The 26759-nt window shown below is 37.5% G+C and overlaps 1 protein-coding gene across 4 annotated transcripts in view; it reads right to left on the bottom strand.

Annotated features, from left to right (window-relative positions):
* Positions 1 to 26496, bottom strand: part of ATRNL1 (attractin like 1) — a 436152-nt gene extending 409656 nt beyond the window's left edge. For all 4 annotated transcript variants that reach the window (XM_039709188.1, XM_039709189.1, XM_039709190.1 and 1 more), the window contains exon 1: positions 26149 to 26496. In XM_039709188.1, coding sequence (XP_039565122.1) covers positions 26149 to 26432 — 284 coding nt within the window. In that variant the 5' untranslated portion in view covers positions 26433 to 26496. The remainder of the gene's footprint in view (positions 1 to 26148) is intronic.
* Between the last annotated feature and the right edge of the window lie 263 nt (positions 26497 to 26759).

Genomic DNA, 26759 nt, shown 5'->3' with positions numbered 1-26759 from the left:
TCCTCCTAAATCCTAGAAAACCAAGAAACTGCAATAAATTCTTAATCTTTATTGGAAAAAACTCATCAAATATTCCTTAAAAGACTCTGTTATTGACATGGTCTGAAAGCACTATTCATCAAGGATTTCAAAGCTGGTTTAGAATCCAGATCAAAAGAAACCTCTCACAATATTAAAAGTCTTAATATTACTTTTACTCAGTTCTCACTTTGTGGACTTTAAATTTGGCATTTGTGCTATGATCTCAGATAATGCATGGCTCTAAAGTTTCCATCATTCAAAACTGATTTTATGCTTCTCAATACAAAGAACAATTTCTCTTGTAAAGAAAATGTTTTCAAAAAATAAATTCCTGCAATATTAACAGCTTAATACCAACAAGTCACAGAAAAGGAAACAAATTTCCTTAAACTTTCCATTTCCTTTCAGCACTGTTGCAATAAATAGTCTTCTTTCAACATGTGACTATTTCTACACCAAGGTCTTGCCAGAATCAAAGATGGTAGAAATCAAAACAAGAGCAAGTGAAAATCCGCATTACCTAAGACGACAGCTGAACCCCAGTTTCTAACAGAGTTTCTGGTTGGTGCTACTCTTTTGTTAGATCTTATCCTGCAAAAGCATCTGTTCAGCAATGCTTAAAAAGAGATTAAGAGCTGAGGGAGGAGGGGGGGAAGCTTCAAGAGCAGGAAGGCTAATATTCAGGCATATTCAGCTGTAAAATGAATCAAAGCTGTTTTGAGGACATACTTCTATGTACATCTCTAAATGTTCATCCCACAGTCAAACTTTTTTTTTTTTGGCCTCTGATTAGTCACCAGAAGGTGCTCTTAAATCATTAATCTGAACTTCAATCACTCCTGACCTCAGCTCTCTGAGGACAGCATTGTGCCCAGGACTCTTAGTAGGTGATTAAACTGGAACCTAGTACAGTTAAAGCAAAATTCAAACTAATTCTGACAGGGCTTGCTTTTCACTAAGGAAGCTGAGGGTTATCATCAGCCTAAAACAAGCCAAAGGGCTTGTTGAATAATCCCCAAAATAAACTTTTATTTAAAATTGTAAAAAAAACCCTAAAACACATCTCTATGGAGGTATACTCTCAAATTGAAAAAAAAAATTACAGAAATTCCAAAGAGAAGAAAATTATATATTTTATACCATTTCAAACTAGACAATTAGGAAGCTTCAGTCATGGCTTTAAGTGAAAAAGGTTTAAGATTTAGGATTTATAAATATAGCTATTTTGATAAATCATTTAGGGGAAGTATTGAAAGGGAAAAACATGTTCATCAACACATGTGGTATCTGAGATTCCACGATTATACAAATTAAGCCTAATAAAATACATAAACTGCATGCTTGTGGAAAGAGTTTTACTTTGATCTGTGAATTTGTTCATTTTTGTCAGCTGTTCATAAAATCCACACCTGCATTTATACTTTACCATATGTATTCCCTCCCAAAACAGGTGCCAGATACAGATGAGGCTGTATGAACCACCAACAGCCACAGAGGCAGAACAAGGCACGATCTCATACAGAGGTTATTTTGCACCATCTCTACACCCAGATAACCAAAAATGAAGCAGAGCCCCTTCTCCCTTGAGTTTTCTGTCCAGAATGGAAGCCAGGCACGACTGTAATGTGAACACAATGACCTGGCCAGCTGTAGGTGGCCAGCACAGCAGAGACTGCACCCTCCCATCAACGAGCACTCACCAGCTGGGGGAGCCTGGAGTCACATCTGGAGTGACAATCGCCAGGATCCATCTCCTGGCTAACAGTGACTCTACTTCAGGGTGATTCTGTCTCACCTTCCCACCCTCAAATATCTATCTGAATAAAATAGCTACTTTTTAAACACCAACTCTTAAATTTATCTGAATATACAAGACTGAGATGGCTTCCTCAAGCCTGAGACTGGGGATTGCCAGCCTAACGTCAGCTTTTGCATTTAGTTAGAAAATAAGCTAAATCTTTGCTTACAAAATCACTAGGAATACAATTTTTTTAAATCCCTTTACATTTTAAAATGCTTTTTCTTGAATAAGCCTAAGGATCTGAGGTTCCAATTCATAGAAGTTCTTAGGCTGCAAATCCATTTACTAAAGATAGGATTATACAGCACATGTAAATCATTTTACATATGATACTTTTAAGGAATTTAAACTGACAGGGCTGCTTTAAAAAGCTTTCAGTTGAAAAGTGAGCTTTAAGAAAGTATTTACTCATATTTCTTCAATTTCAATACATACCCTGTACTATCACAAAAACTTGAAGGGATCTAAAAGTTTTACTAAAAATGGACACAGTCCTTGTCTAAGTTGCTTTGGTGTAAATCTGCAAGAGCTGCCTGTTGCATATAACAGGGATACAGGACTGGGTTTACAGGCAAGACAGGGCACAGCCCAGCTTAGAAACCTGTTGGAAGGCTTTCAACACTTTTAAGCTGTTGTTCCACATATTCTTCTCATTAGTGTTTTTAGCACCCATTAGAGAAGAGTGGTGTGAACACAAAACTAACTTTGCACATGCCAGGAGAGTGAAGAAGGATCCTTTAGGTAAGAACTGGGGAAACTGGAGAAAATTAAGCTGAATGACTTGTCCCTTGAGTGGGTAGCTAAATTGCAAACAAAGGTATTTAAGAGAGAAAGCATCAATCTCCAGAAGTGAATTAAAGCTTCCAAGCAGACAATATATGCCTGGGGAGGGGAGGAAACATGCCTTTTGGTAAGCTTTCCAAGCAATTTTTCTGTTTCTGGATTTCCTCAGCATCACACTGCATAAAAGATTGATACATTTGCTGCATATTCTAGATCAGGCAACATCCCAAATGAGGTTAGTGACATCCACCTGCTTCAAAACAGGAAAGAACCCCCTCTAATGTCTTGACACAAGCAAATACTGGGACATATGAATAAGTCATATGGAAGCTCTAAGTAGCCACCTGCTATTCTATCAGAAAATAGGATGGCTACATATTGTTAGGTCTAAGGTTACCTTGCATAAATGTCTGCATAAAAAAGAATTTAACAGTTTTAAGCAGTCCCTGGTGATAGACCAGACCAGAAGGCACAGCTATGTCTCTTATGAATAAGGTTGAAGAGAGTTGTATTCCACTCATTGATTTTAAAATAGAACTTGTACATGAATTGAGTCAGTTGGTGAGGTATGGTAATCACTCATCAGGGAGCCCTCTCTTCAGCATTCACCACAAAGGATGCCTCTCGAAGGCTTTTTTTACAAAGAATATCACTTACATATGAATGACTAGTTTTTCCTATGCCTATTATTTCCTATGCATATTTTTGCCTCTTGAACTGTGTACCCATACGAAAATTTAAAAAATATTTTTTTAGCTTGAAAGGTGCAAGAGTTGGATTAATTTACAGGGAAAACAGTATACTAAGACTCCATCTTAATGACATCTAAGAGTTGCAAGAAATGCTAAATACCCTAGTGAACTGTTGGACATTTAGGGTCACAGAGCATTTTAAAAAATTTTTATTATCTCAGGAGGAGATATGAACAAGATTATTTAAAGAAATAAAACAGGCTTAGTTAGAAGAATTTATTTTAAAACCAGCAGCAAGAGACAGTTTGCAGACAAGCAATCAAGTTGAGAATGAAAGCTAAAAAAGATAAATAGTTGTTTCAAAGGTTTTTCTACTCCTTTGTAAGGAAAATAGATCAGCTAGACACTGGAGGAGCAGTTAAAGTAGTTGAGAGTCCCAAGCTTAACAAAAAAACAGTACCATGAAAGTCAAGAGAGAAAAAATATTTAAGGAAACCCCACAACAGTTAAGGCAGAAAAACAAAACAAAAAACCACTCTGAAGATTTCTTTTCAAAGAGCAACATCAAAGACAGATTAAGTAAAATGCCCATCTTATGGAAGATGATTGCTATAATTTAGGTCAACACTGAATGTCCCAGTTGCAACACTGTTGCACAAGGGCCAACAAGTTCCCACCTCCAAAATCTGCAGGAATCAACATGGAAAGAGGTGCCAAATACAGCATCTAGTACCTGTTGACTCACACAACCATATGTCTGCATTTCCTTTTCTCATCGCAAAACCAAAGCCTTCCTTAAAAAATGTTAAAGACTAAAATAATTATAAATTGAACTCAACTATACAATGAGGTTACAGAAATCTTCAAGTATTGCCTGTTTGGTGCTGGGACAAGCAGATTATGTCACAGATCACCTGCAGGCTGCAAAGCTTTGCAGGTGCTGTTGATCCCAAACTAATATGGCAATTTTTAACCAGGATACTGCGTATTCTCTACACAACACTGGTATTTCCAAGAGGGAATTCTGCAGGGGAAGTATGTTGCAAGCAAAAAAAACCAACCAAACAAACAAAAATTATATATTCAGACAAATGGGCCCCAAAAGGATCCAGAAAGGGAAATCACTCTGCTTAAATAAACAATGTGGTACAGTCACCTCAGCCCTCTCATTTCAGGAAAAAGATGAACATTCCTGATAATACTTCAATAAATTCATCATGATACTCGATGTAGAGATTTGATGAGCATTAATCCAGTTGCTTTCAGATTGGGCTCTATTAAAAAAGTTGTCAAGGCTCAAAATGTTAGGTTCCCTGTGGATGCCCAGCTGCTGTACTTATTCCACACTTACCAGGAAAAGCTCTTCCCTGGCTCAAGCACCCAGCAGAAGCAGTCAGCTTTCACAAGGAGACAAACAATATAAATATATAACATCCTAGTCTTCTCTGTATTATTCAGGGCTCTCCCTTTTAAAATGAGCTATCAGAACGACAGACATCTTAGGACTTATAGTGACATTGCTGTGGAACCAAACACAAGAATCATCATCATCATCACCCAGAATGCTGCCTGCTAGGCACAGCTCTAAGTGACACATTACTTAGTCTCACAAAAACAAAATAATTAGCCATATAATACTACTAACCCAGTAATTTTAACATCACAATTAATAAGCATGCAAAATACATCAACATCAAATTCTAAAAACTCTCCAAAGCTGATTTCATTTCTCCTTACAAGTGTGGATGAAGGGTTCTTTCTGCAGTAATGTTGTATCTCTTTGCTTTTGACAAGAAATAAAGATTGCAACCAAGAGAAAAACAAAAAAGTGATCAGGTTGTATTTTAGCTGTTGCAGTGATTTTAAAGCTTCCATTTTCCTTGGGTTACAGAGCATATTGGTTTGTTTGGTTTTTTAAATTGCTTGTGACTAAACACAGAAGAACCTCTCTTGAAAAACCTTTTAATTTATCATACAAAAAGCCTGGGGTATGGAAGGATTATGCAAGTTTATTTTTGTTTCACTCATATATTTTCAAGAGAGGGATGTTAATGAAAATCAGGTACCTGTTAAGAGTTCTGTTGGATACATACAGGATTTAATGCCTTCTCCTGTATTAACACTACTGTGCTCAGGGAGGGATTTGCTGAAAGTCATCTAATTTATTATAAATCTTTCCTCCACCATACAATTACAGGAAAAATACTTATTTTGACACCCTATCAACCAGAGATGCTAAATCAGATGTACCAGGTGTGTTACGTATTTAACAATAAGACCATTACTGGAACATAGAAAAGCACCAAAACTTTTCATACTGGGCAAATTGAATAACTCCTCTGAGTACCAAGAGTTACTAATTAGCAGTCTTGGATATTTCCATTTAAATTTTTCATCAGTGACTACTTTTTTACTGAAGGGAAAAGAGAACAGAGAGGATGGAAGACTATTCTATACAAGCATTATGTACCAGTATCAATTTGAAAATCCATATGGACATAATACAAAAGTCAAAGCAGCTGTATATACTCATTATCATTCCAGATCTAATTTGAGATGGAGATCAGTCACTGATTAAATTGTTACCTTTAATAACTAGACAAGCACAGAAATAATTCATCTCTACAAATTACTGTGTAAAATATTTGCCATGGGATTGTAAACTTGCTAGAAGTAGATATTGTTTCATTGTTATTGCCAGTTAGAATGTGCTCTGAGTGACAGTCAGTTTCACATAAACTGAAGGATTTCATACTTTCATTTATGCAATTAATAATTAAGATAATGATAGAAAGTAAATAGGGAATATGAAACATGCATTCTAGTAGTATTCATGAGAATTGAGTTTATTTTCTACATAGTGGAAATTTATGAAGAAATGGGGATGAATCTTCTGCTCTTTACCTTGAAGTATGAAAGTTACTTTGAGGTGGAAATTCAAGTCAGAATTAAAATACTGCCCAACCTCCAAGTGAGGTTAAAATGACCAAGAATTCTAGACTTGATATCTAATTATATCTTAAAAAGCAAACTGAGTTAATGTGACTATAATCCGTAAATTGGTCAGTATTACCTCCTGTTCTAATTCCACTTTGGCTTCGTAAGAAATATGTACATGACAAGGCAATCAACCATAACACAAAAACATCTGAGCTGTAATGTATAACATTAATTGCACTAGAGCAACAAGTTCCAGTTCAATTTTTTTAAAACAGTGTTCTCAGCTAAGGAAATTTGTTAGATCATGTGCTTGTATGAGTACATATTTATATGGCTACAAACTTGTCCAACAAGATCAGGAAGTATGAGGCAACAGAAACAGCAGATAGCAGAAAACAAAGAAAATGTTCAGTGATTTTGACTCAAGACGATGATGTAAAGGATTACCTTGCAAAAGCAAGACAGCCCATGGAACAAAGTGTCTTGAGTTGGATAATATCACATTTTTAGTAGGAAAACAAATCCAAGAACTTATTGTCCTACCAGAACAGAGACAAGAATCTCTACACAAGAGCCCCAGGAAACAAAAGAAACAATACATTAACTTACAAGTTAAGCAGCAGGCACTTTATTATATCTATTAAATTACAGCATTTGTCATATTCTAGCAAATATTGTACCTAAATTTAATGCAAAAAAGGAGAGAATTAATAGAACCTATTAGTCTAGCTTTTCATTATTCTATATTCATAGTTTAATCTAAAAATATGGATGTGAGGGGAAAGAAGAATAAAATGCATCATAAATTTATTAATATCACACACTATCTTTGATAAAGCAACTATAAAGAAAATTACCATTATAAGAGGCTTGATAATAATCTGTGCAATTAAAGTTGGAAACCAATTTAATATGAGACTCATAATGGAAGTAACAAGTTGGATAGAAATGGGACCAACAGGTTGTGCAGAATAAAAAAATTTAACCCTCTATGAGAATTAATACTGGATAATGAAGGCAGTCAAAAACTGGCCTTAAAAATACACCTAACAATGATGGCACAAATGTGCTAGTGCAATTTATTGATGGCATGAAATTGTTCATATTATTAGAGATTATTATATCCCATGCAGAGAACTAGGTGATGGTAATGCTATGCTAAGAACAGAGCAAATTTAGTAATTTAGTCTGGAAAGTCATGTAACTTAGAAATGAGGGAAATAATTTTAACTAGTTCATTGGAAAAGGGAGATAATTAAAATAGCAAGAGAATGACTATGCCACCAATGGAACACTTCCAGAAAAAGAAAAATGATCCTACAGTGTGGGATTTCCAGAGATCAGGCAGTGATCCAGATGTGGGATTTCCAGAAGCAAGCAGGCAGCAACAGTATCATAGCACAGGAGCCAGGCAAAGCCATATCCAGGAAACAGAAGAGGAAAGATTAAACTGGAACAGAGAATGCTATTTGAATGACTAGAAGAAATAAGAGCCTTATTTCTTCTAGAAAGACAATTGCTTATCCCAGCATAATGAAATCTGAGGTAAAAATACGACTCTATACATAAAAAGAGGACAAAAAGAAAAGCAAATGGGGAGAAAGCAGCTCTTCTGGCTAAGTGGCTGTGCACATGAAAATGTATAAAGGAAATTGCATTAACAAATCCAGAGTGACAGTCCAAATTCAGGCAGTCAGAAGTCACAGAATCTCAGTGCCAAAGAGGCTGGAAAACACCTCTGAAATCATCCAGTCCAACCTGTGACAAACATCACCGTGTCAACCAGACCGTGGCATTGAGGGCCACACCCTCAAACACCTCCAGGGACCAGGATGCCACCACCTCCCTGGGCAGCCCATTTCAATGCCCAAATGTGAGAGTCAAGAAGCTTGAATGCATTTATAGCATTTTTCATTACATAATACTGCCATTTCTCTCCACAGAGTTTGGGAGTATGGCATAAAGACTTCAATAAATATTCTTTAAATCATGTATACAAGGGCATGCTTCTAAGAAATATCAGCTCAAGCTTCAAATTGTTCTGCCAGAGGTGATTGTAGGAGTTTGTGCTGGTGTTTTGTCCTTTATTTATTTTTTCAAAGATAAAACATATCCCACATACGAATATGTCTCTGAGTATGATGATGGGGAACCATATATTTGCCACATACAGGTAGCCAAGAATTTCTTTGAACACAATAATTAAAAAAAACAGAAGAAGAGTACAATGTTCTCACAAAGTTCTTAGATCAACAACTGATGCCTTTGCCTCTCAAATAGTGTACATGGACTAGGGTAGTAATCCTTCAAGGGTTTCAACAGAAAAGGGAAAAATAGGAGAGAGATGAACCCTCTGCAGAGATGTCAGCAGCCAGCAATTTCAATCCCTCTGTCTGGTAACATCAGACAGAAATCTGGAGGGGAATGAAGATGATGGTAACTTGTAGACTGAAGTAGGGTAAAAGCAGTATTCAAGCCTAAATTGCAAATCAAAATGCTCAGCTTTGCTGTCCAGTCCTGAGGTAGCTATTCTTCACACAAACCTGAATTTTATTCCACACTGCAGCTCGTGAGCTCCTCAGCAGCCTCACTCCCAGGCATCCATAAAAGGCTGTAATTGCTTGGATGAAGCTGGATGTCACGTCTCCACAGACATATGAATCTACCTAGCTAACTCCTCAGAGATCCTGATGGGCAATCTGGGAGCACAGCTCACAGGAATGCTCTGGCAGTGATTTTATATTAAAATATGAGCCCATAAGGAGAAGATGAAACTCTTCCTCCTCCTCATTCCCACTGTCATTCAGCTGCACAGTGATTAGAGGCACCAGTCCCACACTGCAGTAATCCTGTGGCTGCTTCAAGGCAAAGAACCAACAGCATGGAGCCTCTAATTTCAGACTCTGGATAATTCTATTTTCAAGCATACTTTTATATATACTTTTATATACATAGATACAAAAGTAGATACATACACTCACGTATATACAGGTCTATCTGGTTTAGAAAAATGTTGCTTTTATATGCAAGACTTCACCTTTAACTCATACAAATCCCTACTGCTTTATAGGCATGACTTTAATTAATCCCAACTTGCCCGCCTTCTTAATTAATCCCAATTTGCCAGAATGTTGAAGAGGCAGGCAAGTCATTAGAAAAAAAATCAAAGCACTTGAAAAGAAAAAACAAAAAAGAAATAAATTACAATACTTCAGGAATATAATCAGGAAATTTCAAGTTAAACTAAGAAATTCAGAAGTTGAGGCAAATGCTCATATCAACTTTAAAAACTCACATTTAGATAATAGGAAATTGTAATACTCTAGAAATGACAACTATAAATTAACAGACATGGGGACTCAATTTTCATTTATCTCACAAGAAATGCAACAATAATTGCTATTTGCAATTCCTAATGCAAGGCCAAATAAAGTCCTAGGAATGCTGAATCATAACAGAAATAATAAAAGAAACTTAAAACATTTATATTCATTCATATTTCACAGTTCTAGTATTTAATGTTGATCCTCAGTGTTGGCAATTTTCTTTTTCTTTTTGTTAATTAGAACTCCCTGCTCCCTCCGCCATAAGGCCCAGACCTCTCTACCTCATTGTTCAAGGTTGTAATGTTTTAGCAGTTTCAGAAAACATCAACATTCATCTAGGGAAGAAAAAAATATTAAAATGAAATTACCAGAACTTTGATGATAACTGGAGCATTATAAATTAGAAACATATTTTACAAATCCTATTTTTCCTATTAATAATTTAAATAATTAATTTTATGTTACTAATAATAGTTCAGCCATTAATTAAATATATCATTTTGTTCAAAAAATTGTGCACTGGTAGTGAAAGACCATCATCAGTAATATGGTGACTCATACCTGCATTCTTATATCCAGAGTGAGCACATTCCACAGAATACCACAGAACTCCATTCATTAAAAAAAAAAAATACAGCACATACACACAAGTCATAGCTCCAGGATTAGAGGTTAGAAATAATCTAAAGAATAATCTAAAGAATACTGTTAATCTCCTAAACTGAGAGGAACTGAAATTACAATAGAGCTCAAATGTGACTGCAGAGTTTCTTTTCCGCCCATTTAGGAGAGAGCTGAGGTGAACAGGAGTCCCTATGTGAAATTCACAAGTGATTTATAGAAATCTAAATCATAAACAAAGCAAAGCATTTTATTTCTGCCCATACAAACACCAGGGAGGACACAGCTCAAAACACAAAACTGCAGTTGTTGAGACAGAAAATGAACCTTAAAGATCAATGAAGTTTTAAGCTATGCTAGGAAGGGTGCTACCAAGACTTCTGCCATTTATACAGATTTTTCCTGATATATAAATTGTTATTTACCATTATTATTCAGGTTAAAATTAAAACAAATAACTATTTGGTTCTGCATTTCATAAGCACTCAATTGCTTTTATAGCTTAGTAACAGAACTTTGTCTTCTCCTCTCTGTTAATTTCTAGTGCTATTTATGTTTCCTCCCCTTCTTCAATCCACCTCCCCTCTCACATTAGATTATGCAATTACATCTATTTATGATCTAATAAGCTGTTTCATCAACAAATGTGCAACACAGCAATATGAAACAAATTCATAACCTCTCTGCTGATTTATAGAGCAGTAAAAAGATATAGGAAAAGAGAGCATATAATTTATTGCAAAGGCAGTAAGAAAAGCTCTAGAGCATTTTTCAGAGGAAATTAAATTCTCAAACTCCCTATCACAGGGCAGCTTTTAAATAGGGACAATCACTAAATACTCACGCCAAAGCTTTTTAAAAAAATCAATTTGATGATCATTATTTTGCAACAGAATTTAATGCAGACTCACAAGTGAGTGTTAGCCATTGCAACTTGGTCTGTGCAGTGCTTAAAGAACAACAGTTGTGTATGGGAACAAAACACAAGCAGCACATGAAAACCATGCCTGAGGCTTTTGAGCCAGAGCAAAATAAACTACAGCTTCTTCTGAGGCACAGATGGGGAAAGCCCATCGCTCTGAAAGGCTGGCTGGTGTAGAGCCACAGGACTCCTGTGAAGACCTTCCTCAACCTTTGAGCTGCACAGAGAAACCTCCCTCAGTGGAGTTCTTTCAAACAGAATGAGAACCCTTGGGTGGCTCCTTCTGCCCAAGATGGCAGTTCCACAAGACAGAGAGCAGAATTCAAAGCATAAATTAATATGAAAAAGGAATGCTGAACAAACCTATTGGTCTTTATAAGCATCACTTTTTTACCTGCTTTGGTTTTGTTTGATTTGTCATTGCTGTTGTTTTTCACCACAACACATGAAACTTGATACCCTTGGAAGATGTTCAGTGACCACATATTCCAATCAGAAATGCCCCTCTACCAGTAATAAAAAGCTTCCTGATTTCATGCTTTAACTGTTGATACTTGTTCGTCTGATGCATTTGCCAAATTACTGAATACAAAAGGCCTTTCTACTCATACAACAAAACACAAGCAACAAAAGTCTGCTCATAAACACAACACAAGTAACAAAAGTCTGCTTCAGACATGGTCCTAAATCAGAAAAAAATGCACTTTGATAACATTTTTGAACACTTACAAAAGACTGTCACTCGATTCCTACAACATCAAGTATGTCTAGTACCAATAACAGAAAATATTAGTTGAGGAATAAGTATCTCCCATGACACCAATAACTTCAGATATTCCTGACAAATACACCACTACTTAGTACTGCAGACACCAGAGTTTTTTATTGGAAACAGAAAGCTAATTATTAAGATGCTGCATTAGTTCAACGAAGCAACATAAATAGGTTTAAATAGCTACAGAACCAAATACCCAGATTTTTTACTAGTTGTACAAAAACACCCCCACACTTACTCAATTTTTCCTCCTACCTCTCAGCATATAACTCTACACCAAAAAAAATTCTGAACATTTTTCTCTGTGCTGTTTAACATAAATTCAAAATTGAACTATTCCAAAATATTAATCATACACTGAAGTCCAGTTATTGTTTTGCTTTTAAAGTGCCTATTGCACTTTAAGTAAGATTCTGATTTCTCTTCTGCATCCGAACACAATAAGATTTCATAAGAGCATCTCTTCTTATTTTTCTCAAGAATCCTCTGACAAGGATAAGCCAAAAATATTTTAAGAGCACATAGGGAATTCTACTTGAAAAAAAGCTAGCATTTTGCTTTCTTCACATGGATAAAATATGTTTTAAGAGAACATTCCCTTGGACGTGTGTAACTCAAGCAAAATATTTGAAACCACACCCCTAACTAAAAACAGATAGAAGGGAAAATAATTACCGAGTTCCATACTAACATAATTAAATTCATTCAGAGGAGAGCTGTTTGTAATATAAAGACATTGTTAGCATGAGACAACACCTTAACAGCTTGATTCTAAAAGTACCGGGACATAAAATACTGTCCCCAACAGTTCATTAGGTGACAAGATTATTTCATCAACTTATTTACATCATTTAAAAAGCTCTCTAAAGCATCGATTGTTTCCAGCCACATAAACTCCAAAAGCATATGGCACCAAGTATGACAAACTTTGATTATCAATGTCATTCTTCCCTGCTATCCTGACAATTCTATTCACTGGCAATTTTTTTTCAATTCAGTTTGCTGTAATTTTAAAAGAAAATGAAATCAAACACAATAGGCAAAATAACTCAGTATTTTAAAACATAATGCAATATATATGTACACCCACACACATTAAATATTTAAAAATTTGCAGGATAACAACCATTTCACCACCTATACAGGAGGAAAGCACTTTTGTCATATACACATGATCTTTAAGAGTCTGATTATTCATTTCATTCTATGAGCTTCCTGAATTTTACCTTCATAATAACAAATCCTGAACAGATTAAATACAAAAATTTATGATTATGGCAATTGAAAGTCAGACCTGCAGTCTACTTTCAAGTGCAAAATTATGAATGGACTCATTATTCCTTCTTATACCATAAATATTAATTTAATGGAGAAAATATAAATGTAATGCAATTTTAGTTCTTTATATATTATTATTAACGATCTTATTAATTATTTAGTAATGAATAAAATATTTATATTAATTTTTTATCCTACAACTACTGCTAAGTCCATGCTGGTGTATGCCTTCATGAAAGCTAACCTCTCTACAAAACCAGATGATGTTTCCCATCCTGGATCAATTACAAGCCCCAAATCTTATTTGGTGGACATCCTCAAATCTCACCTGTTTCCACACCACTCCTTTGCACAGACTGACCTCCTTAGCGAGTGTTTCTTTCAAATCCTGCCTCAAGCAAATTCTTTAGCAAGTACATGGAACCTCTGAACCGAGTTCATTATCCACACAGCTCCTGAAAATTACTTTCTGAACAAGTCTTATTTCCCCCTCCCAAAACCTCAACATGATTAATTAGATGAGCAAACACACAGTATTTCTGATCTGCAGACATCATGCACATACACACAGCTATGCCACTTTCTCTTTGCTGCTTGAGCGAATAATTTCAGTCAAAAATCAGACATGCACACAAAACCCTGAAGAACAACACAGGCAAATTGAGACTAAATATCATTCAACATCAGGGAAAACAAAAATCCTTCTGATAGTCTTAAGAACAGACAATTGTTGCCAAGAGAAGTTGTGGACTATGTTAAAGACCAGGCTGGAAGGAGCTCCGAGTAACCTGGCCCAGTGGGAAGCATCTCTGCCCATGGCAGAGGGGATGGAACAAGATGATCTTTAAGGTCCATAGCAAGAAGCAGGTCAGATTTATGCAGCCTGTAACCCAAGTTACCACTGAAATCAAGTGCAGAGATGCCCTCAACTACATTACCAGCTTATGCTGTTGAGAACACACAGAAAAAGCCTGTGTGTGTTGACCAGTAAAGGCAGCTTCTCCTGCACTGCAGCAGCCCCACACACAAACCTGCTAAACCTCAGGTCATAATTCCCTTCAGAGCCATGGTTTACAGGCTCCCAGGTATTTCCATACAGATTTTTCCCAGCATTTTCCACTTTCCTGTAGATGCAATGACAAGATCTTTTGAACTAGACAAACCTTAACTATAAAGCAAGTACATCCTACCAACAACATAAAATGCAAAGAACAGAGAATTCAACAAGTGATCAAAGTAACTCTTTAAAGCAGAAACACACAAAATAAAGGCATCCTACCATTTGAACTACATGACCAGAATACATATACTTCCTGAATTTGCATAAAGTCCTATCTTATAGCAATTTGCATAAAATCCTATCTTATGACATCAACTCAGCCAGCCTCCTCAGTACTTCTAACCCCAAAAGTTGCTGCTACTTTAAAAAAATGTAGATTTCTAAACAGAGGATGCCTGAAAATTTTCTTCAAAATCAAACAACATTGTTTCATTTTTAAAAGTATGCTTTCAAGTAGCCCCAGAATAAGAGACGTGATACACTGAAGTCCAGGCCTGCAACAGCATAATTATGAGAACAAAAAAGAATATTTCTTCCACTAAAGATCATGTGTGACTATGCTCATACTCACCAAAATTTGCATATTTATTTTTGTCATTCTCCCAGCCTTGAAGCACAATAATTTTTATGCACATCCAGTGACTTACATAAAGACAATGAGGAAAGTTGTAGATTGCAAAGTTACAACATAAACTAGAATATCGCACATCGTGTGATCCAGTGCTCTCCTGGATCATCAGAAAACCAGACTAAAGCTCAATTTCTGTACTTAATAGTGAGGACTAAGGTTAAGTGTGTTCTTCATCTGCTTTGGTTTTCATTAGCAGATGGAAATAAAAGGACACATTTTTCAGGATGATTAAAAAATAGTGACTGAAAAGCTACAGGTGATGTGTGGAAAAAAAGCTGATCAGCCACAGTGGGTTTTATTAATAACAGGTAGGGCTTTTTAAGATCTTTATTGAGCATGAGCTCAAAACTCTCACAGCAACTCAAAGGAAAATGTCAGAGGAAGATGTTCTCAAATTCCATTTCAGTGTTAGCATTGCAAGTTTTCATCATACTAAGACAAGCTAACATGCACTGGCTCTGCTTTTCAGTCCAATTGCTACTTAGAAATGCAGCCAGTCTAAATTGGAAAACCCACATCTAACTTTAAAGGAATATTCTGCATACATTCAACTGTCTGTCACTTCAAAGTTTTATGTTAGAGAACAGATTTCCAAATGCCTACAAAGCCCAAATACAGTAAGTAGACTTCAAGAATGTATATAAAATTGAAAATAAAATTATCCAGCAACATTGTTGTTTATGAACATATTTTGTAAGTTAATCTATTAAGCTGTGGCTTGCTTGTTCCCTGTCTCCACCCTCTTTAAAAAATGAAAACCAGAGATCAGCTACAAACTCATTCCATCTTTCATGTCCTGGGTCCACCTCTTCAAGATCAATTCTCTAAGTACCCATCAACCTCTAACCTGTATTGGCATTTATACCTGCATTAACAGAGGCCCCCTATATACTTACTGAATGACATACAGTATGTGTTTGAAAGAGTCAGTGTAAAATACCATCACAACTCCTCCACTATGACTAATAAATATATTATATATATATGAATAATAAACTTCATATTCTCTCTTATGCTACACAGTAGAAGTCTCTGAGAAAACAAAGAACTTTAAACTATATTGTATATTTGCAAGGAAAAAAACCCATACAAACTGAAGACAGTTCAGTCTTCCTAAACTGAGGACTGATACAGACTTACAGAAAACTTTATTTATTCCCAAGCTTCCATTTCAACTCAGCCACTTATCTGTTATTTTTACCTTAGACAAGCACACAACTTGAGGTTTCCTACATGCAAAGCAACTAAAAAAAAAACAAGTGTCTGCCTCCCAAGGCCATTGTGACAAGCAGCCACCCAGTGCTTAAATAAGATACCCAGGTAGAATATGATACAGGTGGGTGGAGGTAAGTCCTTCCTTGAATACAGATTGGGGGTTTTAGCCCTGTGAAAGCTAAAATAGTAAAATCACTTCAGAAGTTAAAAACTCCAGAAAAATTGTGGCATTTTTAGTTTAAAATAGATGCTTGCTCCGACAAGGTGCTACAGTACTAAAACAATCAGGGTGGTGAGGGGGAACAGGCCATAGATTTTAAATACACATATTCTAATTTTAATACTTATATCAGCATTAGGGTTTAGAAAACATCTGCAAAAATATTTTCTAAAAAAAATTGTCTTAATATGATAGTACAGCTGTGCACACAAGTGCAAATCTGTATGTTTTCAAAAGCAGCCATTTGTTTGTTCAGTATTTTTCATTTCTCAGGATCACCTTCCACCTCCTCTCCAATGTTTTGGTTTCAGTTACCTATTGGAGAAGTCTCATGACACAAACAAAACAGATCTGCTGATAATGAGAGAAGCACAAATGCACTCAGCTTCATTACAGCAGCTCTGGGATGCTTCCCATGAAGCTCATTTCCCTCTCCCCATGCCTGCTTTGGGACACCCCAATATAGCACATCAACATTTGATTAGCAAGAGTCCTCCAAAGCACCTTCACCAACTGGGCTTGCACACACAAGCATAACTGTGAGCTCTGTGTGTTTGAGTTTTCCTTGTGAGAGATACATACCTTTACATAAACACAGTCTCGCTCTATAGATTACAAAAAAAAAAAATTAAGGGTGCAAATTATCCTATGCAAATTATCATTTGGATTAATCAGCATTTCAGTTTTACTAATAGAGCTGAAATTATCAAAATATTCCTTTATAGAAGTCAGAATGCATCCAGGTCTTCTTGAGTTTCTAAAACTGAGATTAATTAACAAGAAAATTAAGCTTACCATATTTTAGTCACTTCTATCTATTACAAGAAGAAAAGTACTTTAAACTGCAGCATGATTAGAAAGATACTTTCCTGACTAATTTATCTTTGTCCCAGGATTGTGGGTGGCAATGAAAGAAGCCCATTTGTCTTCTGGTTCCACAGTGCTCTATGGTTTGCTTGCACCTTGAACAAAGTTCCTGCAAAGCTCACCAGAATATTTAAAGGCATTCTCACCCCAGATCTCCTCCCAGGATTTTGACCAAAATCACTGCTGCTCATATTATACTGCCACAACTGGTAACAGACATTAGATAAGTCTAGTCCTTTAGTGGCACTGCTGTTTGTCCTACAGTCCCAGCTCCTGCATCCCAGTAGTTACGTGACATAGTCAACATGAACCATTTTTTTCATAGAAGGCAGGTTATCAACCTTCAAGATAACAGAGAAGTGGCTGAAAACTCAAACACATTGGAACAAACAAAAAACTATGCATAAAAATACATGTCTGTAATAAAAATCTACATTTAAAGACTGAATTCAGATTCATAATTCTGCAATAACATTAATGCCATCACCCTACAAATTAGGAATGTGTGATTCTTTGATACTGGCATAGGAATGCAATGACTAATACAGAACACTGTAATCCTACAAGTAAAGCAGTAATTCTTCAAAATACCCACTAAGTACTGAAGCATTTTGCAATATTTTGTTTGTAATATTTAATCCAGGGTTAGGTCTTTGGGGTCTTACTTCTAAAATCACATCTTATCAATGACAGACAATGTACAATTTTTTTCCAGTGAGTCTATAATATGAGACTATTATTCTGGAATAACACAGACTGCAAGGTTTTGCTCCATCTGACCTAATGAGGAAGTGATTTTACTCATCTGCTTGAGATACACATCATAGTTTGGACAACAATAATTCATGCCCTAATATTTATCACATTCCAGGCGCAAATGCAATCTCTAAAATTTTATCTAGTTTATTAGCTGTGTCTCATGGGTCACCTCAAGTCTTTAAGCTTACAGGAAGTGTTATTTCCTTTTTACAGATGAAATACTGAAGCACATAAATTATGGAAGAAATCCATAAGAAAATGTAGACATTGAGTGTCTGTCATTTTATGTGTCTGCATCCAATCTTTAAGTAATTCAGTACTTGTTTTGTTGCCAGGTAATCCTAGAATACCCTGGATTCAAAACTCCCTGCCCAATTCAAGGTTATCAGATATGTGCTGCTTAAAACTTGGAAATATTCTACAGCTAGGTTGTTTTCAAATACCACTAGCATGAACAGAGTAGATATTTTATCATCAGAGATGGTAGCAGACCATTTTCCATCCTTAGCCAAGAAATATAAAAATACTGATTCAAACACATCCTAGAATCCATTCCTTACAGATGAGCATCATAAGCTTTAAATTTTGTGATTGTCTCATGGAATTAATTTTTTTAATGCTGTTGCATTAACAGAGTTTACAATGTTTACCCTGGAATAGTCTATAGCTGGCGGCTAAATTATTTTTCAGGTCTAAAAAATTTCGGTTTTTCTCTCTGGAGCAAACTTCAAAGTCAAATGAAGGTCTTGCACTTTGGGAATGAACACTAAGTAACAAACTGTGTTGAGCTTAGTTGCATGGTTTCTCAGTAAGGTCTTGATCCTCACAGAGCTCTTGAATCAAGGCAACACTTTCTCCACTTTTTTTTTAAGATCTAGAAGACAACCTGTAAAACTGGTATGAAAATTCCCACTGCTCACTCACCTCACATTAAAACATCTACTTTGCTTATAGTTTACTTTTATTGCTGTTAACAGCTGCAATTCACTGGAGTGCTCATGTTTTCAGGTATCATCATCATCATTTATTTCTCCTTACATGAACTTTGTAGCATGTTTTCCAGGCTTAAACTACACAGATGATAACAAATTTCATGGACAATGACAGATAATTATTCTTCAGTACTGCAGGAGTTTTCCAATGCATTTTTGTTGTCTATGCAGTAACGCTTCAAAATAAAGTCTTTTCTCACCAGCATTTGTTAGGATGTGTAGGAATATCCCAAGGGTATTCCTGTAATATCTCATATTTACCTCCTACCTTTTCTGCCTACATTTTGATACAATTAAATCAATTTCTAGTGCAGTGTGATAGACTGAGTTCTCAAAAACTACTTATACTCATTTTAAAAAGATGACATGAACTATGGTAATGCCTTCCAAAATATGATCATCATGCCCTCCCCTTGATTAAAGGAACTAAGAAACACAGCGCGAGACTAAATTTATTTGCCAAATTAAATTTAAAACTAAGAACATTAAGTACTAAGAGTAAATTTAATACTAAGAGTATTAAGAGCCATAACCTGTACGGCTTTATGTATTATTTAGGGATAGATTTAAGCATGCATTGATATAACTGAGTTTTTTACCCACCCCTAGCAATGGCAACCAGCCTTTGATGCTGTCTGAAGGGCTGGCAGGGTCATCAACCATCTGTTCCCACACTTCTTTGCCTAAGTAACAAACTGCTTAGCCTGCAAACAAACCAGGCTTCAGAATCCAGGAGCCCTGCAAACAAACCAGCCCTTGCCTATCTTGTATTTGGTTTCACTCCTGTGGATGGCTGCAGATTTACACAGAGGAAGGCACACTATTCATATTTAATTATCTACTGCTTTGGGGGAAGAGGAGTGTTTTTAAAAGGGCATAGCTCCATCCCAAACGTGTTTGTAGCCCCACAACTACCAGTCACTCCAAGCAGGGGAGGATGTGCCCAGTTCACAGACTGGTTTAAGAAAAGCAGGGCCTGGGAAGGGAGGATGCAGCAGCTCCAAGAGGATTTGGAGGTAGAAAAGCAGAGTGCTAAGCTGAGAAGCACTGGCTGCAGCTGCACAGCAGGACCCCAGGCAGCAGGGGAGAAGCTACTCTGCATCTGCATTCCACCAGCAGGACCATTTTAAAAGCATCCAGCTCTGCACTCATGGCTCAAGAACACTGACAAAATACGGGAGGCTGTAAACCAAGAGAGCAGACAAGGAGGGAAAAGTTTGTTTTATGTTGACACAACTCAAGGAACTTTCCATTCTCAGTGAGAAAAAGGTGGCCATATCTCCACCTGCACAGGGAACAGAGACCTCTCCTACTAAAGGTTCTACAATGAAGACCTGACTCAAAACATGAGAAAACAGCACAACTAAAAGAGACAAAAAATAAAGTAGTAATTGCAAAAGCAGCAATTCCTGCATTTGTTTTTCTAGTTATGGAACACAGTGAGGATAACTAACCAATGAAAAGAGTTTGAAAGTCTGTAAGGGGCTTTGAGTCAGTGGAAGTGTTTTCAGACATGTACAGATGCTTCCTAAAGCATGTGTTCATCTCACACAGGAAGTAATTCAGAGTTACCCAGAGTTGCCCTAAGGGCAAGAGGTAATAAGTAATCAGAGTTCATTTCTGGTCTTCTCTATAAAACTCTTAAAAACCACTGAAATGGCAACTGATGAAATTGGTAGTGTTAAGACAGTGGCTGTGATTTTAATGGTCTTATCCAATCTAAAAGATTTCATGTAGCAAGTATTAGCAGTCAAAAATACAATAAAATTAAGGTTTTAAGTTTGTAAAAAGACTGCTTTCTGTTCAAAAAGCACATTTCAGTGCAGATTGCTTAGCTCAGGAGGCATTTAATATGATTTTATGGCTCATGTTTCTACATTCAAAACAAGATTTACAAAAAAAAAATTGTTGTTTAGAAATCAAAAATATTTTTATAATATAAGCTATAATTGTATTTTAAATTTTAATACAGAGAGAATAAATCACATTTAAATAGTTTTTCAGAGCACTATAACTAAAATAACTTAAATAAACACAATTTGATAAGACTAAAATCATAATCAATGGTACTTTTCCAGAGGTTTAATTTTATTATCATTCACATCCTGAGTTGTAGAAAGGCAATTTGCAGGTGCAAAATCTCACACTCAATTGCACTGATGTCAATAAGAGTAATTATTTCTTGGATCAGATACAGGCCACTCTGATGACAAAGGCAGTGCTGCAACTTCTAGCATGACTCAGGGATTTCACCCTGTGAAACCGGAGTTGCACTTTAATGGTGATGTTGTTTTACATTTAACTTCTGGAAAACTAAGTCTGCACCAATTCTAAAAGTAACCATTTTTTCCCCTATCTACACCTGCTGATGCTGCCAACTCCTTTGGATCAGCAGGAGCCTTATGTAAGTGAAGTAACTTAGGGAAACTGAGCTAGCTTAAAAAAACTATCTGGGAGGTGGGGAGATCTGTTCCTGTTGATACTTTTCAACTCTCAGCAGGAATATTAATGCTTACATAAGAACCAGCAAGATGTAATCAAAGAGAAGCGTGAAGGATAAAGCCAGCCCCTTTCACAGCACTCTGAACTTCAGCTGGCTGCAGCTAAAGCTAACTTCTTTTCTTAAGATCTCTTCTTACACAACATTATCACTCATTTACAATCTGCAATTTAAGGACACTTTCTTTGCATGAGTCATTCTGCAGACAGCAGAATTCAGAGTTTTACAGAGAAATAAGGATTTTGCCTGGAATAACAAAATTTGATACCCTTCAAACGTTTCAGTTGTGAATGTACTTGTACGTAGAAATTTTTCTGTCCTTGAAGAATGCAGAATCTTTTATAGGAGCTCTAGAAGTTAAGGAGAGCATGCAGGAGGTAATTTAGAAGTACAATAAGAACATCTGGAGGCAAGGTTTAATAATCAAACAGATCCATTTGCTCTTCCTCTCTCCATAACAACTGCATATCTAGGACTAGGTAAAGCAGATTAACTGAAGTGTAGGTCCTCAAAGGTTCTCACCTGTCCTCTTCTGCTTCATTACACATCACACTCATGGCTATCAAATAAATAACCATAAACCTCTGAAGACACAACCTAATTTTTCAAAGGCAGCATATTAAAGTAGGTATTTCTAGTCCTCAAAACTTTAGAGGAATATAAATTCCATGTACAAAGTTTTCTCAAATGCTCTTTCACAAACCAGTGCAAAGCGGAGCACTTTTTCAAAATAGGGAAACTTTTTGCTCTAACCTGGAGGATTTTTTTTTCCTTCTAAGAAATCATTCTGTGAGTAGCAAAACTAATGAAACCTGTTTCCCTGCACTGTTGCATCTCAAGACTATTGACTTTGACATCTAACTACACAGAAGCTGTGACAGCAGTTTTCACTGCAGTTGGGCCATTCATAATGTTCGTGTCCCTGAATTCCCTGGAGTCTTGTAACATAACTGATTTAGGCAGCCCTTCCCTCTCCCTTCTGCCCAAACTCTACCATCATGAAAAGTGCAACTGACCACAAATTCAAAAGCACAGAGGAGGGGAAGAAAGAATGGCAGATGTAGCATTAAAAGCATTACTTTAATAAATCAACCTTGCAAATCAAAACCGTACACTGCCCTTTAAGGCTTGTAGTTTAGTTCACATCTTGGGAACTGTGCAGTTTGTAGCTCCCTGCTACAAAAACAGAACCTGCTCAGTCACTGGCTTTCCTATCTTTCACCTGACAAAATTCCCTTTCCCTCTCTTTTTATAACTATATGTCCCTTTTTTATTTTGGCTAAAAAGAGATTTTGCATTATTTTGCAGTAGAGGTGAAGGGATGGAAGGGAAAAAAAGGCTGAAAGATGAAAGTAAGTCAAAGTCAAAGCTGCATTCAGATATCCACTCTGGACAGAGAGTAAAATAATTTATCACCAGGCAGACACAAGGCCTAAATCTTTCTGAATAGTGACTGACAGGATTGTGAATGCCCTGTAGTAATAGCAACATCTGCATTTTTACATGATTTACCACAGGCTTCACAATAACAAGAGTAAATTCAAAACTTGGTAAATAAGAGAAACAAAATGGCAAAATGGTGCCACAGTCTCTTGGCCTATTTCCCCCCACCACCCACCGACCTTTCTTTCATCCAGTGCAGAGCAACATTTGCAAAGCAGTTTACCTACTCAGTAGTTCTCCTACAGGGAAAAGGCAAGGTTACCATAGTATTGTCAATTAATTTTGACACCTGCTTACAAAGATTGATCAATTACTTTTGAGTCTCTCTGCTTGTTGCTGTTTCTCAGTTTAGAAGAGAAATAAAGCCAAAAATACTACTCTTCTCTCACCAAAGAATTAATGGTCCCAAGACACCCTCAGGCAGAGCATTTCTCCTCTTACCACAATGTTCCTAATACTTCCTAATGCAAGTCACTCATTCCCAGAGAGCAAAAACAACCATACCTCACTTACATGAAAAAAAAAAAAGAATCTTCTATTTTCAAGTGTTTTAAGCCTACCCTTGAAAATCTGGTTTTTTTCAAATACTGTAGTGACAGGTTTTACACATGTCCAATTTAGGTCATTAAAAGTTCAATTTACATCTTGGGTAACAGGGACACAGGCAGGACTTCAAACAGCTGCGACGTGGAAACCCCGTAAATGTTTAGAGTAATACATAAGGTTCTATCAACATTTCTACAGATCGTATCTACAACCTCCGAACTGGCTGTGTTCAGGCAGCTCTAACACTTTTCAGTCTTTGCCATTCTGAGACGATCTTCAGGATAACCCTTAATGACAGAAGCAGAAGTGATGTACACCCGACAGAACCTGACAAACCACTGCTGCAAAAGTCCAGCCGTGGCTACCTAAGGGTAAAAGCACATAGGGTACCTGGCAGCCAAACGGAAACAAAATGCAAATGTTCCGCGGCAATAGGGAAAAGCATCAGTTGCCACAGAGATGGGGAAGGTCTTCAATCACCCAGCCATCAGGCAGAGTAATGTTCTTTTTCCAACTCTTCAGGTGGAAACACACGGAGCTCATCACCCATTCCACACCCCTCTGAATTTTCAGGATTCAAAATACAACCGCTCCGAGCTGCTGCTTGCGGCAGTGTAAGACACGTTTAACATATTTCACTCCATCCCCAACTCCCAGGGCTTGAAAAGCTTTAAATCTTAGAATGCTTATTTTTAGTGCAGAGTATACTTTGCTTCCAAGAATAAAGATTAAAGATGAGCTGTCAAAGACACTGCTATGAAAAGTGTCCTCAGTAAAAAATAGCTCTCCAACAGCTTACTCCCGTGAGAAAAATCATAATGCAAACGTCACTGTCACAGCTAAAGCTAAGCATGAAAAAACACAGAGGAGTTAATGAGAAATCTCTTCCGATTTCACCGAAACCCCTAACAGCACTTCAATTAAACACTGTGTTAGCTCAGCTCAGAAGAGGAGCCCTTCCAACATTCAGACAGAACTTCCTCTAGGTGGGGATGGATTATTAACTTTCTACCAGAAGGGAAAATGTAACCAACTGTGCTTCCTCACTTGACAAACACAACCAAGGTAAAGAAACCTAGATGTTTGAAAAGATGAGCAAGATAATACCTGTAAGGACGGCCTAACAGCCCAGTCACAACTCAGAGAATATACTCACAACAAGCTTGGAAATTGAAGAAATTACCATTTGCTTTGGACCTGGCACTGTTAGGGACTGTTATGAGTGGCACCAAGACAAACGATACAAGTGATCTCTTTATAGCCAGGAAAGAAGAGCTCTGCAGATCCACATACACAAAAAAGATTCACCTGGGCCTCCTCTCATCACTCTCCCAAATTAGCCCATTGTTCCACAGAAGGACAAGCCCCAAACATCCAAAACACACGCAACAAATGGCCAACTTTAAAATCTTATTATCAGGGTCATAGGAAAAAAAAATTTAAAAAAAAAATTTTAAAAAAATTTAAAAAGCATTATATTTGCCTCGTCTTAGTTTCATAGCTAGGTTATAATCTTACTGCTGCAATATCCACCAAATATCAGTAAATTGGCTCTTTCTCTGCACTGTGTACATTACTTCAGCCAATATGTCTGACTTCAACTACTCTTTAACTTCCCAGGCTAACAAGTTACCAGCTCTACTTTTTGTTTATTTAGGAATGAGTGGCCTAGTATTAAATGTTTAAAAGAGATGTAAATTGTACAGCTTAATTTCAGTACTCCAGAGAGAAAAACTGAATTTAAATACAATTTTTAAACAGACAGTTATTGATATTTAATCTATAAAAGCAATTAAATTAAATTAGAAGTAGTTTCCCAAAGACAGAAAGAACTTGACTTCTCTAAGACACAGTGTCACCAATGTATTGCTGTTAGCTAGATATTAGAACACTTTCCAGCTATGTATGTCAATATACTTAATAAATGGAGTTCCTGCTTATAAGGGGTGTTTTACAGGGAATGAAATGAGATGCCCTGTCCAAGATTATATAGCGAAATAACAGCAAACAGTATTCTTCACAGCCAGTCTTTACACTGATACCAAAGGGGGCGGGAGGAAAGTGACAGCCCTATAAATTAAGTCTTCTTTCCCACTCCATATAGAAAAGCAAGTGTCAGGGTACGCTTCCTTCTCACTGATCAATGACTCGGTATCACAGTGACTTTTAAGAATGAGAAGGTAGTTAGACCTTGACTGAGTACTCCTTCCTTTGCAAAAATATGTTACTGTTTCGTATTTCCCACTCTCTCCTGCAAACCTTGTCACCAGGGATGTATATTTCGCTCAGTTGCACTTGTGTTGTCCTGAATGAAACTGACTAATGCCCACTTAGCTCAAACAACTGAAAGAAAGGAAGGCTGGAAGGAGCTAAACCCTTCACTTTTCAAAAGGAAAAAGTAATTAAAATCCACTACTAATGCTTGCCCCCTGGGCAGCTCCATGAAGTGCACATGTCATTTCCATGACATTTCCAGAAGGGACAGCAGCGACACAGCTTTAGGCCGATTTCTCCGGTCTCTCAGTTCCCATGAAGTGGAGCAGCCTATTTTCAGCGATAAGTCAGCCGGAGCTGTGCCCTGTGCTCTTAAGAGCTGGAGGAGCCTATTTTATCCATAACTTCTGCCACATACTTCCTCCACACACGAACAATATCATAGCAGACACAAGCAAAACCAAACAAAAAGGGGCAAGTGAAAGTGACAGGGAAAGGATGTAGGGATGAGAAGAAGAAAATCACAATAAGCAGAAGCTTACTTGAACCTGCCCTGGCAGTGTTGGCACTGGTCTCCCACCCAGCCCTGGTCGCAGACGCAGGTGGAGTTGACACAATGACCCGAGAAGCAGGAAATTTTGTCGCAGGACTTGGACTGGGACACCTGGGCGTAGAGGGCCAGGTATAGGAAGCCGTAGAAGAGCAGCCAGCTGTTCACATCCAGGAGCGAGGCGAAGCAGCAGCAGCAGGCGGAGGGGAAAGGTCTCCAGGCGCCCGGGCCCGCGGGGGCAGCTCCCGCTCTCCGGCCGGCGCTGCCCAGGTCCATCTTGGCCGCGGGGGCCGCGGGCCGAGGCGCGGCCGGCGATGGCAGCTTCCCCTGAGGGGAGTTAATCCAGCCAGGGAGATTCAAACCCCCCGCTTCCTCCTCGCCTTCCTCTCCTCCCTCCCGGCCCCAGCGCTGCCTCCTCCGGCCCCTTCAGCCCTCCGCGCCCCGTCACTCCCGAGGGGAAGCCCGGCAGCGGCAGCCCTTAGCCATCCGCCCCTTCTCCTCGTCGTCCTCCTCAGGGCTCATCGCTCCCGTCTTCTTCCATGGAGGAGGAGAGCTGTCTCTTGACCTTGTGCTTTCTCCTCGCCAGATATGCCCCCACGGCCG

Source organism: Passer montanus, unplaced genomic scaffold, assembly GCF_014805655.1.
Source record: "Passer montanus isolate IOZ18808 unplaced genomic scaffold, ASM1480565v1 scaffold21, whole genome shotgun sequence".
NCBI classification, from domain to species: Eukaryota; Metazoa; Chordata; class Aves; order Passeriformes; family Passeridae; genus Passer; species Passer montanus.
This window is presented reverse-complemented; position numbering and strand designations above follow the sequence as displayed.